The sequence below is a fragment of the Microcaecilia unicolor genome, chromosome 10 (genome assembly GCF_901765095.1).
Source record: "Microcaecilia unicolor chromosome 10, aMicUni1.1, whole genome shotgun sequence".
Lineage (NCBI taxonomy): Eukaryota > Metazoa > Chordata > Amphibia > Gymnophiona > Siphonopidae > Microcaecilia > Microcaecilia unicolor.
In genome coordinates this window covers 69,855,951-69,873,560 of record NC_044040.1, presented here as the reverse complement: position 1 = coordinate 69,873,560, position 17,610 = coordinate 69,855,951, and the positions used below count along the sequence as shown (strand labels likewise).

The 17,610-nt window shown below is 40.0% G+C and overlaps 1 protein-coding gene across 1 annotated transcript in view; it reads left to right on the top strand.

Annotated features, from left to right (window-relative positions):
- NELL2 (neural EGFL like 2) overlaps positions 1-17,610 on the top strand; it is a 640,124-nt gene that overhangs the window by 326,139 nt on the left and 296,375 nt on the right. The window contains exon 11 of the mRNA XM_030216939.1: positions 7,491-7,593. Within this exon, the coding sequence (XP_030072799.1) occupies positions 7,491-7,593 (103 nt within the window). The remainder of the gene's footprint in view (positions 1-7,490; positions 7,594-17,610) is intronic.

Here is a 17,610-nt window from a genome sequence, read left to right as displayed (position 1 = left end):
CAAATCATTACTAGTGGCTTGGAGAAATAGCCTCGTGGTTAGTGCAGTGGCCTGACAACCAGGGGAACTGAGTTCAAGTCCCACTACAGCTCCTTGTGACTCAGGGTGAGTCATTTAACCCTCCATTGTCTCAGGTACAAAATAAGTACCAATATGTAAACTACTTTAATTGTAACCACTGAAAGGCTATATATCAATTCCCTTTCTTAGTGTCAATTAAGTGCTTGTTAACGCCAATAATTGGTGCTTATTAATTACTTTGCATGCAGATCTGGGATCTGCACCCAAATTTGGGAGACCTTTATTAGAATTCAGGGGAAAATGTCATCATTGTGTGACCATGCAACTAGTGTGGTATCAAATCCAAAATAACAAATATCTCACAGTTTTTAAAACTATTTCTGTATTTATAATAGAATGCATTCAAAATACTATAGAATAGGTGACATGACATTATGTTTCATAATCTGAAAAGTAAATGTAGCTCATAAAAGGTGGACAAGAAATAAATGTATGAATTTACTCCAATGAAAATATATAATCTTAAATAAATGTATTTTTTCTTTATTGCTCTTTATTTTCATACATACAAAAACACCACTGCCATATCCAGATCATTCCTTGCTACTGTTTCATCTGGTTCAAAGCAGATGAAATGGATATTCCAAGACATAAACTAACATTTACCTACCTCTTGTGATAGAGAACTAGAATAGGGATCACAGTTATGCACTTGGTAGATTTTTCTCTTATCTGTTCCTTCTAATTTTAGACCAATTGCGGGCATACCTTTGCTGACTAAACATCTGGAAACATTCATAAATAGGCAACTGTCTGAATATACAGATAGATTCTTATGTTTACACAACTCACAATTTGGTTTTAGAGCTGGACATAGCACTGAAACCTTGTTATTGACAATTTTTACAGAGATAAGGAAATATTTATGTCAGGGTAAACAGATCATTCTGTAACAGTATGATATATCTACTGCTTTTGATTCTGTGGATCATGGTCTTAGGCTGCAGAGATTGAGAAAGATTGGGATAGTGGGTTCTGTTTTGGGATGGTTCAAGGATTTTTACTCAACCACTGTTATTGTGTCTGGAAAGATGGTAATTTTTCTCTAAATTGGTGCCCATCCTTCGGGGTTCCTCAGGGCTCTTCTTTCCTGCCTCTACTGTTCAATTTGTTTATGAGTTCTCTGGGAATGATTCCACTAGATGATGGTGAAAGACTATTTTCTTATGCAGATGACATATTAATGTTGGTTCCAGTATGTGCTACGTTAGGGATACTTTTGATATAGTTTCTTGCTGCATAGATAAAATTCAGAATTGAGCAAATACTAATTTATTCAAATTAAATGCTAGTAAGACCAAAGATCTCTGGTTTAGAAATCCTTCCATTTCAACCCCTTCTGAAATTAGTGTCTCTGGATAAAATATTACATGTTGACGATAGCTCAAACGTTCTTGGTGTTGTTCTGGATTCTTTTCTCACTTTTGAACCACAAGTTGATAACTTAAGAAGAAAACATAAGACTTATGTTTAGTAAGACCTTATTTTTATGAGCATCCTTTTGCCCTATTGGTCCAAATATTGGTTTTATCATATTTGGATTATTGTTGTATATGGGATTAAATTCTATGCTTCTAAGAAAACTCCAGATGATACAAAATACAGCGGTTGGCTTGATTTTCTGTATTAAGAAATATGATAGTATTTCTGGATATCTTTGCAGGCTTCCCTTAAAATCTCAAATTATTTTTAAAATTGCATGTACTGTTTTTCATATTTTAAATATTCATTCACCAGATATTTTAATTAAATGTTTTTCATTTGTTCTTTTTCTTCATCTCAAAGTATTTAATACAGTTTTACTAAGGTATCCTATTGTTAAAGGTTTATGATACAAACGTAGCTATCTCAATATGGAATGATCTACCACAATGTATCAGAATTTAATCTAATTATCTTCAGTTTTGAAGGAAACTGAAAATGTTTTTATTTGATAAGGTCTGAGTGTTTTATTTTATTAATTTGACGTTATTTTAGTAATTTGTTTTTAGTCAGTGTACTGTGATTGATGTAATTCCCCATACACTGTCTTGGGCCTCTTATGTTGTAAGCCACCTCAAACCACCAGTCGGGATTTTTAAAATCTTTTTTAAAAAGTCACAGAGCTAAATTTATAGATCAAGCAAAATCAAAGCATAAGAATTTCAAAAAGCTTGCAGGTCACTTTGCACGCATAGGCTTGAAATAGCATTTTTTGTTGCCTAAGGCTTTTATATCCTGTGGTTGCTAAATGAGAAGAAAAATCCATAGAAAAGGTTACCTGTAAGCAAAATATTGCACAAAAATCAATGAGGCTCTTTGGACAACACCCTAAATGTAAGAATGGGGCAAAAGTCCCACAATGCATTTTACACATTGTTTTGCTTGTTCTAATTTTTCTGAGAATTTTTTTCCCTCCTAACCAGTTCAATAAGTTACAAACAAGGGCTGGTATAGCTCAAGATTATAACAATAGACTGGTAGAAGGTTTGCAATTTTCTGACCAAATTTTTTTAATGTTTAAATATAGTAATTGTATAATGATGATGACATAATAGAATGAACTATGCTGGTAGCTACTTTATCACTTTGGGATCTGTTTTCAATGGGTCTAAATACCTAGCTTTGGGACTTAGTTCCGTAAATTGTCCATTTTAAAACTTTATCTGGGCTAACTTTCTAAATGCAGGTGCCTAATTGTCTATGGGAATGGAGTTAGCTTGGGGAAAAAGATTAGCAGTAGTTTCTGTCTGGGGACTCATACCATCTTATGGTACTTTCTCTGTTAGAATATGTAGTCCAGATTGCTGAAAATAACTTGGTGCTAGATGATTAAGGGACATCCCTCGATCCTTTCTCTACCTGCTTTCTTTACACTGTGGCAGGCCTGGTCAGCCATGGGGATTGGGGCTGATTTAATTAATAGTATGATAAACAAAACACCCACACTCTAATAAATCTGTAGCCTCAAGAGAACCCACCACAACCTATGAATAAAAAATAATAATAATAATAATACATATATGGGAGAGGATATTCAGTCAAACAAGGGGCTGTTATATGGACACTCTCATTAACCTGCCGCCCAAGAATTCCCGAAGGTCGGCCCGCTCGTACCTCAATCTCCACACCCGGCTCTTCGTGGCCTCAAATATAAGACAATTTATGGTTCCTCCTTCCCTTATCTCAGCACTCAACTGTGGAACGGGCTGCCGCAAGAGGTCAAATTCACTCCTGATCACCAGACTTTTAAGAAGCTACTCAAGACCTTTTTGGCAGAGCGTATGCTGTGAGCCCTTCTGGAGCCACACCATTTTAACCCGCAGCTCTCTCTATGATAACTGAACACCTCTCCTCTGTTCCTTTTCCTCCTCAGTTACTTTTTTCTCCCTCTTGTGACCTTGTATTTTGTACTATTGTTTGCTTTTTAACTATTGTATGCCACATTGAGCCTGCCCTTGGGTGGGAATACTGTGGGATATAAATGTCAAAAATAAATAAATAAAATGCCCCTGGAGCATAAATATATAAATTGTGCCAACTTAATGGTTAGTCATAAAAAGCTCCACTCCATCATATGTCCTCACTCACTGAAGTGCTCAAATAAGTGTCAATTTAGTTTAATCAGTGCAGATTAATATATAGATACAATGCCCATTCGTATTAAAATTACCCCAACTTAAACACTAGCCTCCTGATATTCAATGCTGAGCCATTTCTGGCGACCGGTATTGAATATCTGGTTTCATTTTCAACTGCGGCAACTTAACCATATATTCCTATGGGCATCTCTAGCATTTAGCACATGCTAATCATAAGCACAAGCTAAAAACGCTACCATGCCTTTGTAAAAGACCCCCTAAATGCTTAGCGGTGAAAACTAGGCCTGTCAATTATGCGGCCTATTTTAACCACTAAACATAGCTGGTTTGGTGCTGAATATCCACGCCTAACCAGCTAAGTCACGCGATATAGCAGGTTAGTGGCTAGCCACTGTAGGCGGATTTCCCAGATAATAAATTACCTGAAACAAGGTTTCCCAACAGAACTATCCGCAAGCAAAATATTCTGTTCTCTGTCTAGGGGAAGGGGGAAAACCTTGGCTATGGCCCTACATGCCACTATTTCGGTCAGAGAGAGAGCTGAGAAATTAGGCTGATATATATTAGCTTTATTATGGATAATATAAAAAAGATATACAAAATAGAAATTTGGCAAAGCTTTGGCTGAACAAAAATACTGGCAGTAATTCTTACAACTATATTCTCACATTACACACATTTTTTACTGGTTGCTAGGTAAATTTGCACAACTGATTAGAAGGCAATAACTATGCTACGAGGTAGTATGGTAATTAGCAGCTTCTTTCCCAACCAAGGTTATGACTAACACCAGCCTTATGCTCAGGTAATCACCACTCGCTAACCCAGACTAATAGGATATAGATCACTGTGTCTCTCACCAGGCAACCTCCGGGAACGCCTCTCAGGAGTAGCACAGGTTACTTCCCAGACTCAAGCTGAGGGATCAGCGAGTCTTTGTCAGAGCCACGACAGGCACTCTGCAGCAGTCAGCAAAGGCACAGGTCACACCTTGTAGGTAGCTGAATCACGCGGTACTCTTCCAGATACACAGTTCATCAGTTGGTGGACCTTCTTAGGTCACTGGTCTTCTTTCCACCTCCACCTTCTTCCAAGAATTCCAACTCACTAACTCCCCAACTCTTCCCGCTCTTCCAGCGCCTCTCGGTCAGGTGATACCAATTATCCGCTTGTACCATCCCGTGCATGGGCAAGAAGAGTTCTTGTTTTTTCTTTGTGACCTTGGAAATGGTAACTTCTGGTGCCATGCCTGCCTCCCTTCTCATCATCTCCGAGATAGAAGGGGAATAATTGGAGCACAGAGTGTCCTTGGCTTCAGCAAGCCTGTCAGTGATTTTCCACAAACTGAAGCTGACTCTGATACAGAGATGTGCAGGTCAGAGGTTTGCAGCAGCCATCTTCTAGTAACAAGATGTCATAGGCTTGTATAGACCAAGACCAGCAAGGGAGACACAGGGACATACCCCTACACCACTAACCGCGAATATTCAGCAGAAGATAACTGGTTATCTCCCACTGAATATCAATGGTTAGGTGCTAAAACGCTATTTAACTGGCTAGGAGCCGTTCCTGGCTGGATAAATAGCTTTGAATATCAGCCAGCAGGTAATTGCTTGTCCTCAAATTACAAAATGAAACCGGTAATAAAACCATACTCCAACAATCAATTACTTATCTTGAGTGTTCAAAATGTTCCTCAGGGGCAGTCTGTTTCCAAAAACACCAGGAAAATTCAGGAACTAGTCCAAACAACTGCTCATGGACAGCCAATAATGGTGGACAGGCTTGTGCACATGCACTGCGTTCCTAAAAAGATAGGCCAGGGGCTTTGTTTGACTGAGTATCCTCTCTCATATGTTGTTGTTGTTGTTATCATTATTATTATTATTATTATGGTTAATGGGTTGTGGTGAGTTGCTCTCTTGAAGAACAGATTTATTAGAGGGTGGGGGGTTTTGTCTATTGCACTTTGGAAGAGTTTTCTACATTAATAGTATGACATTTCCAAGTTCATTTTCTTGTTGTTTAATAGTCATGTTGTTATTAATTGCATGGCTTTTGTCATAATTATTTGTAAGAAATAAAATCTATCATTTTATGATAGACCACCCACATAGAATTATATTAATGCACTCACTGAACATGATCTATGAAGAATAATGGATATTGGTGATGGATATGAATAGGTATCTGTAGAAAGACATGTAAGGATAGAGCAACTGAAAGATAATGCCTCAGAATTAGCTTCTGTAATCAATGAATCATACGAGCTCCAGAGGATTCTATTCTTTGGTAGAAAATATTAATAGTATGTTGAATAAGGCCTTTAAAGGTTCTGTTCATGAATTTGAGAACTTAGCCCCCTTTTTACAAAGCCACACTAGCAGCTGCCGGTGTAGTAATACTGACACAGGCCATTCAGGAGGTCTTTTCCTAAAGATTAGCTTGCGTTATCTGCAGCAGGGCCCATAGGAATAAAATGGGACCTACTGCAGATAACTCGATCTAACCTTTAGTAAAAGACCCCCTCAAAGTGAATGGGGCTGTGTCAGCATTACTGCACAGCAGCCACTAGCGGTTTACCTGATACCAGGCAAGATAGGGGCAGAGTCATAAGTACATACGTATTGCCATACTGGGAAAGACCAAAGATCCATCGAGCCCAGCATCCTGTTTCCAACAGTGGCCAATCCAGGTCACAAATACCTAGCAAGATCCCAAAAATGTACAAAACATTTTATACTGCTTATCCCAGAAATAGTGGATTTTCCCCAAGTCCATTTAATAACGGTCTATGGACTTTTCCTTTAGGAAGCCTTCCAAACCTTTTTTAAACTCCGCTAAGCGAACTGCCTTTACCACATTCTCTGGCAACGAATTCCAGAGTTTAATTACACGTTGAGTGAAGAAAAAGTTTCTCCGATTTGTTTTAAATTTACTACATTGTAGCTTCATCGCATGCCCCCTAGTCCTAGTATTTTAGGAAAGCGTGAACAGACGCTTCACATCTACCTGTTCAACTCCACTCATTGTTTTATAGACCTCTATCATATCTCCCCTCAGCCGCCTTTTCTCCAAGCTGAAGAGCCCTAGCCGCTTTAGCCTTTCCTCATAGGGAAGTTGTTCCATCCCCTTTATCATTTTTGTCACCCTTCTCTGCACCTTTTCTAAGTCAAGGAGGAGCCAGTGGTTATCTGGGTGCTGGTGATATTAAGTACTGGTGCCTGCACAGGACTGCATAAAAAGCAGCTGGTAACTAAATCCTGAGGGCCCCTTTTACAAAGGCACACTAGTGTTTTTAGTGCATGCTAAAAATAAGCAAGCGCTAAATGCTAGGAACACCCATATATTACTATGGGTGTCTCTAGCGTTTAGCGCACACTAATCATTAGCACGCACTAAAAATGCTAGCGCACCTTTATGAAGCAAAAAGCTAAATGTGCTTGGGAGCAGGTGTAACTCCTGATGTCAATCTTCTAGGATATAGACATTTAGTCCCCTTTTGAAATGGGGACTAAACATCTATGAACTTGTCACACCCTTGTCCCTCCCAAAACTTGTCAAGGTCATACCCCCTTGCCATTTGCATGTACTTGGGTCTAATGCGTGCATATCCTAGGCTTTGTAAAATAGGGACTTAGAAGTTTATGCTAGATAAACATTTAGTTTCCCATTTCTACACTATTAAACCTGAAGAGGGCTTGTAAATTGAAGGCATAGTGTTTGTTGTCTATTCCTTTTCTCTAATTGCATTTTGTATTACTGTTCCTCCTTGCTCTTCCCTCCTCACAGCTTACTATGCTTTTCTTTATGATCATTATTCAACAGGATCAAAAAATGCAACATATTGTGAATCCAGACTGCCCAACCTTGAATTGTCCAGAATCACAACAAATTTTCCTGCATCAGAGCTGCTGCAAAGTTTGTAAAGGTAAGACAAAGTATATAGGCCAAATTAAAGTGGAAAAAAAATCATTGCTTTTTCAAATTTGTTGGGAGATTGGAAAATACATATAATATTTTAGTTTATTGTAGTTTATTAAAAAGTGATATATGCCCTTCAAAGACAAATCAGAGCAGTGTACAATATACATTAAAATCACCAGGAAAGGAACTACATTGAGAAAAGGAGAGAGAGAGAGAGAGAGAGAGCTATAGTCCCTAATTTATCTTAAAAATGCAGAGTACAACTCTGCTCCGGGTCCCCGGGACTAGAAAAGAAGGGGAAAGCCAACTGAACAGATGTGCCTTCAATAAGGATTTAAAGCAACTAAAGGACTGCTCAGAGCGGAGAGTGAGGGGAAGAGAATTCCAAAGAGAGGGAACCAGGTTATAAAGGCAGAATGACAAGTGGACTCCAAACGAGACAGATGAATGGTGGTGGGGGGTGGAAATAGAGAGATGGGAGATGGAAAGAGAGTGGAGGGAACAGGCAGGCGTATAAAGGGAAATAAGAGCAGTGAGGTAAAAGCGGAACCAGAGTGTTCAGCATATAAGCAAGAATAAGAAGCTTAAACCGAACACTGATTTTTAACTATAAAACAGTTTTTCTATAAAATACTAGAGATGTGATTTAATTTACATATAGTAACAAAATAACAGTAAATGATGGCACATAAACATCAGCATGGTCATTACAATGAAAATAAACAGAAAAAACATGACATTTTGTGAGGTTTTTTTTTTGTTTGCTGACAATAATGCACACTATTTGCAAATACAGTACAGTCTCAATTATCTGCCCTTCGCTGATCAGACCATCCAGCATATCCGACAGATCCCCGGTGGCATCAAGCAGCTTCTCTTTCCATTTTCCGAACCCGTGACCCTACTTTTACCGCAAAACAGCACCATTGTGAGCTGGGACCCTGCTTTTACTGCCTTGGTTTCTGCATTGTTTGAGGGGATACCATTGTTTTCCATATTATCCGACTTTTCATTTATCTGACAACAGGTCGGTCCCGGTAAAGTCAGAAATCTAGACTTTACTGTAGTGCGTGCATGTGCAATCAATACTCCATTTGCCAAAAGGGCACACTGTTTCCGAAAGAGTGCACACTCTTAGTGACATTGCTCACAAAATGAAAATGAAATCTAACCAAAACAAAACAAAATGAACAATGCTGCACTTGAAATGGGAAACGAAATGAAATGACATTTTTTGGGCACAGCAAGAGTCTTATCTGCCATTCCATGCAAGTTATCTCCTCTATACCTTTGGGAGCAATACAGATTAGGGGTAAAGTATTTCTGTGCATGAAAGAGAAGCAGGACTTAGTGGTGATCATATGTGTTGATCTTATCACGGCCATGAAGGTAGAAAAGGCAACATCAAAAGCTAGAAGGATCCTTGGGTGCATAGGGAGAGCAATGACCAGCAGGAAAAAGGAGGTAATGATACCTCTTATAACGCCCCTTTACCTGGGCACTTCTGGGTCCGGGGTCTGAGTGGGCTGGAACCCCCATGAAGAGCAGACTCTGTCGGACCCTCACTCACTTACTTGGCGCACAGGGCCTCCACCTGGGGAAAGAAGTGTTAGTGGGTGGAATTACCCTCTTCTCCCTCAGGAGACAAAGTCAAGGTCCAAACTCTGTGAGAAACAAGGCTGGCAGTTAAACATAGGCTGTCTTGAGGGGACAGTGATAAACTGTCTAGTCCAAAATGACCACTCCACAGGCAGCAGCTTAAACTCAGTTTATTCTTCAACTTCAAACCACAGGAACATCAAACTGCATGAACTGTCCATTAAATAGTACAAGCCTTAAGTAAATGTTCCTCTGGTATTCCCCCAGCAGAACTCCTGCATTCTTCCCCCTAATGGGGTTTATGTTATAAGGCACTCTTAAACAGGGTTATTTACATTTTGCACAGCTCCAGTCCATACCTATCCCCAAAGATAGTGTCCCAAAGGCTTGGCTCCTTTCTGTATCTCAGGTTCAGATCCTTGTAGGTTGACTTCCACCCAGGGTGACTTTTGCCTTGGCTCACCCTGACCATGGGATGGGCACTCCCTGGCTCCGATCCTGCACCCCTGGGCTGGGTCTCTCCACTGCCCACCCTGAGCTCTCCTTCACAGTTACTATTTTGCCTAGCAGCAACTCTCCTTGTCCTTAGCCAATGGATTCACTTATTTTTAGTAGGATTCCCCTTCTTCTTCAGGTCACTTGGCAGGGGCTTACAGGCATCTAAAGACCTACAGCAACAAACGGAAAACAAAAAATGCCAAAAGAAATAAAGATTCCCCCTACAGGGCAAACACTTAACTTTATCTCTTCCTAATTCCCCCCCCCCCCCCCCACCCCCTTGTCTCTCCTTTCAGAGTACTTTCTTTCTGTACTTTATTCCAAAGGTACTCTCTTGGGCTGGGCTTCCTCCCACCCAGAGACCTCCCAGTCACTCCCCCAATGACTTTCTACAGGGATTTACTCTTTTTAGTAATTCCATTTTAACAGGGGATTATGCTCTGTATAAGTCTCTGGTGAGACCTCATTTAGAGTGCTGTGTACAATTCTGGAGATCATGTCTTGAAAAAGATATCAATAGGATGAAGTTGGTGTTAGAGGACAGCTTCTAAAATGGTCACTGTTCTTTGCAATAAAGTGTATGAGGACAGACCAGCATCTATACTTTGGAAGAAATTCAGGAGAGGTGATATATAATCAGGGCTTTTTTTGAGGGGGTACTTGGGGATACTGAGTACCAGCACCTTTTTCATCGTCTGCTAAAATTGACCCATGGTCCTCAAGTTTTAGTGAAAGAGCTCAGGCTCTACACACCAATTCTGCCTTGTCATAGATTCTGTGACTGGTTGCTGGGGCCTGGCTATTGTGGGGTGAGTCCCCCAGTTTTCATCCCACCCATGAAGGGTGGCCCGGCATTTGAGTACCGGCACCTTTTTCCTAGAACAAAATGCACTATATATAATAATAGAGGCATTTCAATATCCATGTGACATAAAAACACAGGAAGCGAGTCTTTTCAGTTGAAAGGACGCTCTGGAATGAGGGGGCATAAGATGAAGGTGAAAGGGGACAGACTCAGGAGTAATCTAAAAAAAATACTTCTTCATCAAAATGGTGGTGGATTTGTGGAACTTCTTCCCCATGGAGGTGGTAGAAACATAGACTGTATCTGAATTCAAGAAAGCTTGGAACAAGTGCATATGATCTCTAAGGGAAAGGAACGGACAGTAGATGGTATGGATGGGCAGATTGGATAGACTATCTTTATCTGCTTTCATTTTCTATGTTCTATGACTATGGTGTACCTCTTGCTCCCTTCAGATTAAACTCCTATATGCCTTATTTTAAATTATGAAAGTAATTTATTGTTGGCTTTGATCCTATCTTTTTGCTATAGAGGGATCCTTTGTGTATTCTCCCACACCTTTTTGAATTTCATCACAGTTTTTGTCTCCACTACCTCCACCAGGAGAGTATGAAAGGCACCGACCATGCTTTCAGTGAAAATCATTTCCTAATATTGCTTTTAAGTTTACCTCATTTCATGTCCTTTGCCACTATAGGCAAACATCTGTACCATGTCTCCCCTGTCCCTCATCTCATCTCTAGCATTAGTACATGCTAAAAACACTAGCATGCCTATGTAAACAGGGCCCTAAGTTTTGTACCTACAACAGTGAAGGATTAAGTGACTTGCCTAGGATCACAAGGAGCTATGGGGAATTGAACCCTTTTCCCTAAGATCAGGGTCCCCAGGATCTGGGTCCCTAGGATTCTAATATTGGAGCACAATCAAATACCAATGCAGAGAAGGCTTTTTGCAATGGCATCTTTTGGGGGAAATGGGTGTCTCTGAGTTGGAGGTCATACCCTGCAAGAGCCCATTGTAATGCATTTGCTCCTGGGTTGTTTCATTTTTTTGTGGGAGTGGAGGTAGATTGTCTTCATATTATATCCTGGGACACAATAAAACAGGAATATTTGATTTCAAAAATAAAGCAAACTAAAATAAACGCCTTTTAATTCACTTTTTAATTCATTTTCAAGAAGCAACAACCCTGTGCCTATCACTGCCACACCTTTTACCAAAACCACTGCACTTTACACTTTAAAAAAATCCTTCTGGGCCTTCTCTCAATTCTTCTTCCCCTTTCCTTCTCCCTCCCACTCCACTAGCAATTTTATTGTCCTGTCCTGCCAGTGCTTATTCCAAAATGGGAGTGGCTGACCCAAGACTAGGGCCACTTGGAAATATTATCATATAACAAATTATGCTGGCAAAAGCATATATAATTAAAAATGAAAAATGACTCAAAATAGCAATTTAAAAAACCACCAAACACAAATGAAACAAACATCTTTTGCTTGTACACCTTTAGCAAATAGTGGCAGAATATTAGGTTTTCACAAATAGTAACTGTGAGTTGGAACCAGGTTTAGTTTTTGTCATGAATGATTCACTGCATTGGGACCCAGCCCTGGCTCCAATTGAGTTGGAAGCCCACAGAAGAAGGAGACTGCCAAAACCCTCTTTCCCCACCAAAATATTATACAGTGTTGGGATCATCAAACCTTCCATCTCCCTAGAGGCACTGAGAATTTGCAGACATAACTGAAATTTTATTCTTTGTTCTAAGTGAATTTTAAAATTGCTGATTTAAGATCTATAGTCACTAGCATACAAATGTTGGCATCATGTTTAACAGATGCAAAGCTTAATGCACTCAGAATGCATTATCTCCAGATGCAATATAATTCTATCAATCACTGGGTAATAATTTAGCTCAAATAGAGGTGTATTTTCGATATGCCATCCAAATATGATTTTGAACGTTTTGCAAAAAAAAGTCCAAAACACCAGTGCCAAACATGGTCATTTTTGAACCAGAAAGCTTAAGAAAAAGAAAAAAGTGGCTGAGAAGGGTTCCCAGGAATAATTACATTTATTACGGAGTTGAAGTTATTATTGTCGTTGGATGAAGCATAGATGATTCAGCCACCTTAGCTTCCAGAAAAGAGTTTAGTTGTTTTGATTTAAAAAAACATATTTAACAGAGTTAAGTTTTAGAACACACTTGTAAGGAAAGTTCAACCAAAATAAGGCACCCAATCTATGCATATACCTTGGCCATATTAGTGGATGTAACTGGACATCTTGTTTGAAAATTGACCCCTGGCTCAGTTAGAGTCACAGGCTATGCCTCTCTAGAAGAAAACAATTGATCTTCTTCAGACTCTCATCAACTTTCAAAACTCTACCTCACATCCAATCAACATCACTTCTTTTATAGTAGTAGCCTGACTCCTGCCTGGTTAAATCATGCAGGCTGGCCCAAGAGATGATACTGAGCATCATCTTAACTGGACAGTGCCACTGTATATCCACTCTGACTACTATGACTCTTTCAGGTACACAGGCACCACTAATGCATATGGCATAATGAACATTTGTTTTTGCAGGTCTGATATTTGAAGAGTTCTGATAAATAATTGTTCTCATTTATTTTGGACTTATCAGTACATCATAGTGCTTAGTTGTCATTACTTATACATGATGCCCGTCTTCTGTGTGATGTGGAGTTTGATTCTTCCCTTCTCTTTTGCTTGCTCTCTGGTAAGTGCCAGGGCAGTCTGGGGTAGAGTTTAGGAGGAGCTACTACTACTACTACTATTTATAATTTCTATAGCACTACAAGGCATACGTAGCACTGTACACCATACACAAAAAGACAGTCCCTGCTCGAAGAGCTTACAATCTAGATATGACAGGTAAACAGACAGAACAATTAAGGGTAAGGGGATAAATAGGAGCTGGAAGTTATATGGGCATGAATTTTCAGTGCTAGTACCCACATAGATAACTGGGCATGTAGGACCACATAAAAAGCAGTTTTATCTGTGTTCAGTTAGCCGTGTGGGTATAGCACTCAATATTGGCCATATCGGAATAACTTCTGAGCATTGCTAAAGACCCGAATACACAGTGCTGGTACCTGGATAAGGCTCTGCATTAACTGAGTGTGGGAACACCTGCACAGTTAACATAGACGGTTTTGCATTTACTGCGCATTAAGGGGTCCTTTTATCAAGCTGCAGAAAAAAGGGTCCTGTGCTAGCAGCGGGGGGCTGTTTTTCCCATGTGCCAGGGCCCTTTCTATCGTAGTGGGTAAAAAGCCACCAGACAAACATGGCAAACGGTAAGAGAACTCTTACCATGTGGCCATGCTACAGGTAGCCCTTACTGCCACCCATTGAGGTGGCAATAAGGGCTCTCATGCAGTGCCGTAGGAAGGGGGCGGGAGGGGCAGTCCGCCCCGGGTGCACACCACTGGGGGGGTGTCGTCTCCGCTAATTCCCTGCTCCCTCTGCCCTGGAACAGGTTACTTCCTGTTCCAGGGCAGAGAGGGCAGGGAACCAGCGGAGCCGATGCAGCTCCCAGCGGCGTGCACTTGGCGTGGACCGGCCCTCCCGCCCCTTCCTAAGCCAATAGGTAAGAATGTGCACCGAGGGGGGTGTCAATGCACTGAGGGGGGGTGCACAGCGGCAAACCGCCCTTGCTATGGCACTGCTCTCATGGTAAACCAGTGGTAACTTGGCAGCACGCAGTGATGCTCGATTACCGCCAGGTTATTGTCGCGCAAGTCTTTTCCGGGGGTTTTCTTTTCTCCCCGGAAATGGCGCGTGCTTGGGGTGGAACGGCCGCATTGGGTTGGCGGTAGTCCCAATTTAGCATTCAGTAAGCCCGCGTTGGGCATACTGACGCTTTGTAAAAGACCCCCTAATTTTGGCAGTTAATGAGTAGTAATTGCAAAATTTGACTACATTTTAGTAATTATGGGCAAATATTTACTTGTATACATATGAAAACTTATTTTCTGTAATTCAAAACAATATACTTCAGGGTTGAGGACCAACTTCTCAATGTTTAGTGCTGCTTTTTCTGTACATCTTTTCTATTCTTTCCACCCATGTTTGATTCTGAGCTTTGATGTACTCTGTAGATTTCGCTTTTCAACTATATGGTAGCATAACAGTCTGAGCAGAATGCTGAGACATATTGTCAAAAGGCAGTAGTCATATGCCCTTCACTTTGTTCCATGTTTCAAAGTTTAATTTTTAAGAAAAGCAGATTACATGGATCTGCCAAAGTGAACTATAGTCTCACAGCCAGCATCCCTACTTTAATAAGTAGCTGATGCTTTCACTAGAGTGTCCTACGGCTGGGAGCTTGATGAAGCTTTGCACATCTGTGTTTCCTGTCTAGATCAAGACTTTTTTAGCCTTTTCTTTTTGGGATGTGCATTAAGGCTATCTCTCCTGTTTCTATTCTCTTCATCAATTGTCTATACCAGAATTATAATTCATTACTGTTTAAAGGAATAACTGCTTTAGGCAGTTTGAATGATATATAATAATGCTCATTCTATTGAATAAAGCCTCCAGTGAACATGTGTTTCATTTAAGTAGCTTTGAAAACATCACTGAACAAGAGGTTTAGGTCTACAGAACAAAGAAGATTTCAACATGATTCGTGTCATGACTGGTGAAGGGCTTCATTTTTCTTTCACACAATAAAGACCATGAAATGGAACAGAGTGCTGTTTCATAACATTTTATTCTTCTTCCCCACAGATAGTTTTTCATTTTATGTTATAATAAATAGAACCTATTAGCACTGTGCTTTCCAGTGCTCTTAGCACTTCCAGGTTATGTTCCGTACATGAAGAATTTAATGCATGTTCAAAATGGAAGAAAAGGCTTGTTTAATATGAATGTGGTAAAGGCAGTTAGCTAAGCGGGGTTTAAAAAGGGTCTGGAGGGCTTCCTAAAGGAAAAGTCCATAGACCATTATTAAATTGACTTGGGGAAAATCCACTGCTTATTTCTGGGATAAGCAGCATAAAATGTGTTGAGCTTTTTTGGGATCTTGCCAGGTATTTGTGACCTGGATTGGCCACTGTTAGAAACAGGATGCTGGGCTTGATGGACCTTTGGTCTGTCCCAGTGTGGCAATACTTATGTACTTATGAACTGTTCTATATGTTTACATGCTTAGTAGGCATCACATCTCTTTAGGAGTAATGTACTAAGCTGCAAAATAATGCGCAACTTACCAGCTGTTTTTGCAATATTTAGCTATGGGATGCAAAAGAGGTACTGGCTCATGTAAATACCTTAGCTTAAGCTTCACAAATAATTTCTTGTGCATTGCCACAGCTGGAAACGTCACACGCTCCCAGCTGTGATAACATGCAAGAAATTTTTTAAGTGGCAGCAGGCTTTATGCGGGCACTGGCAACAGCATCTGAAATTTACCACTCTTAGTGGAACTTCGAGGTTCTGATGGCCTAGTGGCTCCCAATACCTCCCAAGCCTACGTCTGGGATTAAAGGGATACAAACTGGTGATCCTGCCAATCCTGCCCCCTATCCCCTGGATTCTGCACAGATTGCCCAAATATGGGCACACAGATTTTGGCATGGATCCCTGATCCACACATATATTAATTAATTAGGCTGTAAGAATCAATTATTGGAGTTAACAAGCACTTGATTGGCAGTAATTAGGAGTTATGCAAGGATCTGCCCTAGGCCCTTTTCTATAATATGTGAGCCTAAACTCCAAGGAGATGTGGCCATGGGAGGGGTATGGGCAGGTCAGGGATGTTCCCAGAATTTAGATGCAATGTTATAGAATACCTGGATTTATTTTTTATTTTTTAATTATTTGTTTATTAAATTTTTGCAACTTAAACAGACATACAAAAACTGTTAAGTGAAATACAGCTTTAGAAACAAATTAAATATACAGAAATTTACTTTCCTCAATAGTAACATATCATTCAGCTTCATTAGACCTCAATTAGGAAGGGGGGGGGGTAGGAATTTGTGAAGACATTATATTAAACTGTAAATAAGAAATTGATGCCGCGTACATTCTCGTTTTACTCCTTCAAAGTCTCTATTGTTGTTTTGAGTCTAGGAAAGATTTAAGCTGATCAGGATTAAAGAACACATATTTTGTTTGATTTAACCTTACAACACATTTACATGGATATGCAAGAAGTAAGGAACCTCCTATTTCTATTGTTTTAGACCTCATAGAGAGAAACAATTTTCTTTTTTGTTGAGTAGTCTTTGTTACATCTGGATAAATCCAGATTTTATGTCCTCCAAATATACGATTTGTAGTTTTGAAATAAAGTCTCATTACTGAGTTCAAATCTTGCTGGAAGACAAAAGAAACAATCGAAGTTGCTCTTTCAGTTGCTTCTTCTAAAGATTGTTCCAGAATGGCTGTAATATTGTTTAAATCCACTGATTCTTCTCCTTCTACTTTTTGAATTGTATTAGGTATATAATATATTTTATTTAATGGCGGGATTGCCTCATGTGGAAAATTTAAATTTTCTCTCAAAAATCTTGTAAAAATCTCTAATGGGGAAAAATCCCCACTAACTTAGGAAAATTAAGTAGACGAAGGTTTAGTCTTCTATTAAAGTTCTCCATTTGCTCTATTTTTCTTCTTAATTCCATATTATCTTTTATTGCAGCCATTTTGAATTCAGTATTTTGAATCATCTCTTTCTGTAAAGTCTCTATCTTAGAGGAAAAATCTTGTTTTACAACTTCTATGGAGTCCTTCAATTCTTGTACAGTAACATTCAAAGTTTTTACCTCTGTAGAGGACTGCTGCAAGGTTTTATCCATATCCAACAACTTCAGCCAAATCTGACATAGGCTAACCTCCGGTTCTTTCCCCGCTGCAGCTATTAGTTCCACAGGGTCGGATGTCCCACTAGGTCCTCCAGCGTCTGCCTTTCCGGCATACGATGGGTTTCCCTCTCGACTCGCTGTGTGCGCAGGGCACGGAGGAATCATAGAGTTCGGCGGGGGGGATAAAGATGTTTCTGTTTCCAGCGAGGTAGCCGCTTCACCGGCTCCTCCCGCAATGGACTCCGGCCCGCTAATTCCTCGAGAGAGAG